Here is a 7,767-nt window from a genome sequence, read left to right as displayed (position 1 = left end):
TATATATATATAACTATATTTAACTATTTACCTTAAAGAGTAATTGAATTTGAAATTTCTATCTGAATCAAATTTAATTATTGACTTATTACAATCCAATACAAAACATTATAATTATGTAATTATATTATTAGTGTATACTAATTAACTGTTTTTGTAATATGAAATATGAAAGATTATATAATATTATTTATTTACGGTACACAACATATCAATCTTTCGTAAAAATTGTATGATATGGTAAAAAATGTGTTTATAAATACATTTACATTGTTATACAATATTATACAAACTTAGACAATTCGTCTCTAACAAAGCTTATATATAAGTTTTCAAGCTTTTAAAAATCAGACAACAAATTATTTCTTCTTTTTTAATATAAAATGTATTTAAAGACGTTGCTCATTTTGTTGAAAATATATGTTTGTTTTTCTAAGAGACATTAAGTTAGGGTCATGCAATAATTGTGTGGGTTGAGGGGAGAAAGAGACCATCCATACTTAGTCCTGTCCATTATAAAGTTGAATTTGTCAACTTTCTCTGCTAAATTATTGGGTGCACATGATCCTCCCAGTCTTGGTTGTACATTATAATATTGTCAACAAGTAAGATTTATAGATGAAGAATGTATCAAATTTAAAATATAGTAAGGTAGCCACTTTTAAAACTATCCTCTCCAAATCCTCCTGATATGTTTGTTGTATTATGTGCACAACCATTTACACAATATTTTACACAATAATTGCAAAAAAATAAGAGGCCATGTGCAGAGTAACTTTCTCTTAATTACATAAAGCTGCATGAAGCATTATTTATTCTTTTTCCAGAAAAGGACATCTTGCTTGGAGACTTTCAAAGTCCTTGTAAAGACCAAGCTCCAAATAATTGATACTACAGAATACAAATTTTGCTGAATTTACTAATCAACAAGGCCACTATAGCCATGTTCCAAAGAAGACATTTGCCTAGAGACTACAAGATACAGATTTACTTGAATGTACTAACTTATAAGGCGAATTCCGCCATGTTCTTTACTATACACTTAACCTCACGTTATTACTCGTGAAACTGATGAATCAACCAACCAACTTGAAGGGTGTGCTTACTGCTCACAACTCCTCCTACTACTCAACAAGAGCAGGAGAATTGGAACAAAAAGAACGAAAGAATGTATCCAGTCACCGCTGCAAATGGTCTAGCTATCACAACAAACAGTAGGTAGGAGCTCCTCACTTCGGTGGACTCCCAAATCATTCGATAACCTATTACACAACTGTGGGATAAAAGTGATTTAGTTAGTTTAACATGTTTGGAAGGGTTGTAGGTTGTAACTTGTAGCAAGGTAGACGAGGATGTTGAGCTATACCTGTCTATATACTGTTGAATCCCCTGAAGACTTTTGTAATTCTACAACATACAAGGATGGGCTAATCTCGAAGACCTGAAAATGATGCATAGGAAAATTACTTTTGTTTTTCTTTCTTGTTATGGAAAATAAGGGAGTCAAATACTGCGAACATTGCTTACCTCTGCGACTACCAACAGACTAGTTGGGCTTTTGTGGCCTTTCTGCTCTTGCATCACTTTCAACTGCAATGTACAAAGACATAACATGGAACTTTATTTAAGATTTAATTTTTCTTGTGTGACTAAGCATATACAGATTGATGCGCCAACAATTATACTAACCCTTCCGTGTCTTTTCTGGACATGAAATCCCATCTGTGTCACCATATTCTCGATCCTCTCCAACAACTGTTTTGGAGAGAGACTGGATGTGAATCTGATCTTCCTCTCGGAAACATCCTAGAATAATTCAAGAAGAAATAAGTCTATGTTTTATGATATGTTCTTTGCATAACACAGAACAAATTAGAATTAAAGGTTACCTCTTTCTCAAAAAATCCAGAAAGATCCAGACATGATGACATTCCTATAAGCTCAAAGGCATTGATAAGGCAAGGCGATTCGGGATCTCTTTGAGCATCAAGTGGCTGTGACAGGGATATAGCAAACAATCAGTCATTAAGGATGAAAGGATTAAAATGCTTGAAATTAACCAATTACTCAAGGGTCCAACGTCATACTGTTTCATGCACGGTGAAGACGTGATCATCTGTAGAAGCATGATCATCACTTTCCAAATCTTCTTCATCAGTATTTACAGGTGTATAGTCTTGTTTGAACCATGCATCTTCTTTGATTTGTGCCATTGTTATACGAGTATGCGGGTTGGGATCAAGAATCCTCTTTATGAGGTTCTTTGCTCCTGCAGATAGCCATTTTGGTATATGAACTTCCCCCTTAAGTATCTGATTTATATCCATCAAAAATAATATTAAAAGTATTAGCTCCACAAAATGTCATATAAAATGAGCTCACACGCATATAACAAAAAGAAGAAATTGTCTTACCTTTTGATAAAGTACGGCAAGATTTCTATCATCAAAGGGTAAATAACCAGTGAGAATGACATATAAGATAACACCACATGACCAGGTATCAGATGCCGCGCCATCATATCCTCTGTTAGAAAGAATTTCTGGAGCGACATAGTTTGGACTACCGCAAGTGGTATGCAACAATCCATCATCCTATAGTTAAGACAAAAAAGCTCAATAAGATTGAGGAAACTAATTCACATATGCAACAAAGAAAAGCTGGTATTCCGTACCCTAAAGTGTTGGGGTAACGCACTGAGCCCAAAGTCCGTTATTTTTATGTTTCCCCTCAAATCAATGAGGACGTTTTCTAGCTGCATGTTCAACACCACACATGTTACATGACTGAATAACAGCTTATAGTATTTATGCTACACACTATATAATTAGTTACCTTGAGGTCTCTGTGGAAGACACCTTTGTCGTGACAGTAACTAACGCCATCAACCAATTGTTGGAAGAGCTTCCTACCTTGGGCCTCTGAGAGTTTTCCTTTGGAAACCTATGGATAAGGATTATAGTCAAGGCTAAAATTCAAGATTTGAAACACTATTATTCACAAACAGAATATATAGTCAAAGTAACTTACGATTCTGTCGAATAATTCACCCCCATTCACGTATTCTAGCACCATGTAAATCTTGCTTTTGCTCGCTAAGACCTGCTTAATTGTACCATTTTGTTAGAAATGCATCATAACAAAATACTACTAACATGAGGAAACCCATGTATGGATATCTAAATGTTTGATAAATATTATTATTATTACTATTATTCACTTGCCAGTTGCCACCATGAAGCAGGCATTTGACAAGCAACAGAAGCCATCGTGGACGTTACATCTTGACAAACTTCTCAAGAAAGAAAACAAACAACTTTTTTTTGAAACGGGAACGTAATTTACTTAGATTGAGTAACTAATACGTCAGTAGGATCAAAGTTGATAATCCCTGATTTGAATTAAGACCAATTAAATCTTGGTCTACCAGGGCAGAATAACATAATATTCCAGCAAAAGACTATTCCTAATGCTACACCAATAAGTCCAAGAAAAAAAACAAAACAAAGTTGTCCACCTAAGTTTTTAAGTCTTTGGATAGATCCATCTTTCCTCCTCCATGGTCCCAGACAAAATAGACCCCTCCCATATACAATATATAACCACAAAAATCAATGATATAACACTTATGGTTATCCAGCATTTGTTAACTTGTAAAGTTGGGAAAAAGATCTAATTATGAGGGGGGTCGAGATGGCTCACCAATTATTATTTTTCAACATCCACTAGATGAATTATCACAATCCCCTTAAGTTCATACATTGAAAAGTATTCCTAAAATTCAGTAGACTTTTCTGTTCAATGTATTTATGCCTAGTTGAACAATAAAGACAAGAAAATTGGAAGAAAAAAACGAATCTTTAGCCGTGAAAGAGTGAGCATTTGTTGTTCTTTACTTCAAGCAAAAATGAATTGGCTAATTGTCTATACACAAACTGAATCAGATTCCAGGATGTTTTTTACTCATTGTTTTCGAAGAATAAAACGAATTATACAATATAATCCACTTCATATACTGAATCTTTAGGTGGAGCTACTTTATCACCACTACAAACACAACTTGTATCCGGAAAACATTTCAATACCTCAACTTGGGTATATTAGGAGTTTTTTTTTATGTTCAAAAGATAATATATTTGAAAGAAGGCAAAAGGAAAAGGAAAAGGAAAAGGATAGTATATACCTCGTATAATCGGACCACGTTAGGATGTTTGAGGAGTTTTAAAGTTCCAATCTCCCTCTTAATCTGAAATTACACAAGAACTGCATAAGCTTATTTGAGTTATTTCAAATTTCAACTTTAAAAGTATAGTTCTTTATATGATTATCTACTAAGAGCTTCAACACAAATACTTTCCACAAAAGTAGCAAAGGTTCAATTAAAAGATTAACAACAACAACATACTCCGTCTAATTCCACGAGTAGGGTCTGGTAGAGAGGTAGTTTCTGATAGACTCGGAAAAAATGTGCAATCAAACAATTTACAATTATACAGTTTAATAGTTGTCGTCAAGTTGGACTGATTCATTATCCAATAAGGGAATTTTGAACCACCAAATTTAGCTAATCCTTTAACTTTTAGCTGCAGGATTTAGTCGGAAATATAGTGGAAGATGCGATTTCTCACCAAAAAGCGCTAACCACCAAACAACTATAATTATAAAATTGAAGATTCAAACTTTAAAGACTTTTTAGCCATATCTCTAAATTTTTATGAGTTTAGAAAATAATATTTGTGAAATTTAAACAGTTAAAAATACATGATTTAGAAATCCAAAAATCATGTGTGGCTCAATGTTAAAATTCAGTAGAGTGACAATAAAATTACTAGATGATTTCTTCTTATTTGTTCGACCTTCAATGAGCAATAATAACATATTAATGTAATTTCGAAAGTAAGGTCTGAAAGGGATAAAATATACGCAAATCTTATTTCTACAGGCTATTTCCGATAGACCCAGCTCAATAAAAAAAAAAAGAGTTCCGTTCTACCCATTTTACTTGAGCTAAGATTTATCGGAAACAACGTCTCTCAAATAGGGGCAAATCTACATACACACCGTCTTTTCCAAACCTCGAAATTACACTGGGTATGTTGTTATAATAGTAGTTCCGTCCAACTCGCCGGAAACGGGATTTGGTCGGAGAAATTAGGAAGAAGATTTTTACAATGAAAAGACCTTCAAGAGGAAATTGGTAATGAAAATCAACTTTCTCCATGGAAATGAAGTTACAAAACTAGAATTACAGTAGAGAGAAAAACTGATCCACTTTTTTTCAGAAAAAATAAGTACACAAAAACAACAGAAAATGGGGAAGAAGAGATTCAAAATTATTTTTCCATTTGTGAGAACCCAAAACCCCAAATAGAAAAAATTCATCCATGAACACAACAGAAACAGAGATTAAAAAAAAATACAAACCTGATCAGTAGACCTGAGGTCAAGGATCCGACTCTTCTCCAAAATTTTAATGGCGAAAGATTGACCAGTTTCTACATGTCTAGCATACTTCACTTTACCAAAATTTCCTTCACCAAGTGTCTTCCCCACTTCATATTTCCCTAATCTCATTCCCTTCTTCCCTCCACCCACCCTTATTTCGTCTTCCTGTTGTACCAACACCATACCCAAAAATGATTTATTTTTTTTAGTAAAAATGGGTATAATAGTTTGAAGTTTCAAGCAAAACTGAAAGAATTTAACTGAAAAAAATATTCTGAGAGGAAGATGAAGATCAGCAGGTTTTGTGGTTCCTCTTCTATGTTTGGTGGTAATATATAAGGAAAGATACATAATCTCTCACTTTCCAAATTTTGTTTGGCTTCATCTTAATTAAATTACTCATTTAAAGAGTATAAAATATAGAATATTATTTATCGAAAACAGTCTCTATACTTATTAAAATATGTGTCTTTTTTATCTTTATTTGTGGAATTATACTAAATACTTTTATTGTTATTGTTTTACTAAGTCACAATAGTTCTACTCGAAGAGATAAAGAGACTATTTTCAACTGATCTCCTGCTTAAATCAAGTAGAAATGAAAGTAATAACAATATTGAAATAATGTGAAATGAATTATAGAAATTGAAGAACAATAACAATTTTAAAATTATTTAATAAAATTATGATAAATAATAACTTAGACAAACAAAATTAAAACGAAGAGAAAAATGATATATAAATGAAAAATATTAAAGTGGGGCCACCTTTGTAGACCACCCTGTTTATCCACTAATTACTCCGTTTTTTCTACCTTTTTTTGGAGAGTAAATGAACTTCATTGATTGCCACCAAAAATAAAGCAAAAAAAATATTTATTTTATTTTGAAATTTTTTATCATTAAGTAGTTATTTTCCAAACTTATTGAAATAAATAATTTAAATTTAAAATTATAAAATATAATTAATATTGAACAAGTTAAATTTAATATATATATATTTTTTTAATATTAACAATTATTTGGCAATTTACAAATTTGTGAACACAAACGAAACGCGGAGACAGAAAACCCCACAACCCACTTTTTGTTTTAGTACATTTTTGGTGTTCATATATCATGTGTGTATGTTTTTTTTTTTCGTTCACGTGAATTTAAAATTTAAACTCTATATATTATTTGATACACAAAATGAAATAAAGAAAGATACGTCATCGGTTGTGGTATCTCTATATGGGAGAGTAATTTTATCATTTTAGTATAGATATTTAGATAAATAATTTTGAAATTAGCTAACACTAAAATTAAATTTAAGATAAATTTTATTGCGACCTTAATCACTTTAACATTTTGATATTGAGCCAAATATAATTTTAAGACTATGAATCCAAATCCACTATTTATTATAATTTTACGTATAAAGATATATTTTAGCTAAAAAATATGAGATTCAGATAAATTCGATGCTTTTAAGCTGCTGATTATTTGGTTGGTTTACTTTTAGAAGAAGTATCCAAAAAATAATTTCAAAAAAACTATTTTTAAATTAATCAACCTCTCTATAAACTTGGTATCAACAAGAAATAATTATGTTTGTATGATTTTTGAGAATTTTGTAAATACGTTAGCTATATTTTAAATTATTGTAGTTGTTGAAAGTTGTTTTGTATCTTAAATCATTTTCATCATTTCAATTTTACAAATTACAATATAGGAGTATTAAACTAAATTTTTGTTTCGATGGAAACATACCACTCTTGAAAATCTTTAAATCATTTTCAATTTTACGATTTATTAAACTAAATTTTAGTTTACATAGAAACATGTAACTCTTGAAAATCTTTAAATCATTTTCATCATTTCAATTTTACAACTTATTACTTAATTTTAGTTTCGATGGAAACATATAACTCTTGAAAATCTAAATTGTGTTAAAGGATAGATATAAATAGGTAATTAATTATATACGATCTTCATATATACAAAAAAATAATTAAAATTCAACAAAAATCGTAAAAAATATTCTAAAAGAACATTAATGTAAGCTAGTAAATTTACTGTTGGACAATCAAGATGTTATGATGATAAATACTATCCTAATTAATTCTACATAAAATTATGTTACACCAATTAAATAAGAAAGATGACAATAAAATTATATAGATATTATTCAATATTGTTCATAATAGTACTATATTCATGTTAATCTTTTTAAAGAATTAATTATAACTAAAAAAAAATCAAAACCAATCTCACAAAAGAATAACAAGTTTATATAGCTATAGATATACCTGAAAATCAGACATAACTCGTAAATTATTAA

The 7,767-nt window shown here is 30.6% G+C and overlaps 1 protein-coding gene across 1 annotated transcript; it reads right to left on the bottom strand.

The window, feature by feature from the left end:
• Positions 1–758: 758 nt before the first annotated feature.
• Positions 759–5,812, bottom strand: LOC102602298 (CBL-interacting serine/threonine-protein kinase 1-like). Its single transcript, XM_006355651.2, has 12 exons — positions 5,425–5,812; positions 4,184–4,246; positions 3,031–3,102; positions 2,836–2,943; positions 2,675–2,755; positions 2,415–2,594; positions 2,088–2,312; positions 1,890–1,994; positions 1,690–1,806; positions 1,528–1,590; positions 1,367–1,441; positions 759–1,273 (listed from the first exon to the last, which is right to left on the bottom strand). The coding sequence occupies exons 1-12, from the start codon at positions 5,794–5,796 to the stop codon at positions 1,196–1,198; spliced, it is 1,539 nt and encodes a 512-aa protein (XP_006355713.1). The 5' UTR covers positions 5,797–5,812; the 3' UTR covers positions 759–1,195.
• Positions 5,813–7,767: the final 1,955 nt, after the last annotated feature.

Source organism: Solanum tuberosum, unplaced genomic scaffold, assembly GCF_000226075.1.
Source record: "Solanum tuberosum cultivar DM 1-3 516 R44 unplaced genomic scaffold, SolTub_3.0 scf00202, whole genome shotgun sequence".
Taxonomy (NCBI): domain Eukaryota; kingdom Viridiplantae; phylum Streptophyta; class Magnoliopsida; order Solanales; family Solanaceae; genus Solanum; species Solanum tuberosum.
This window is presented reverse-complemented; position numbering and strand designations above follow the sequence as displayed.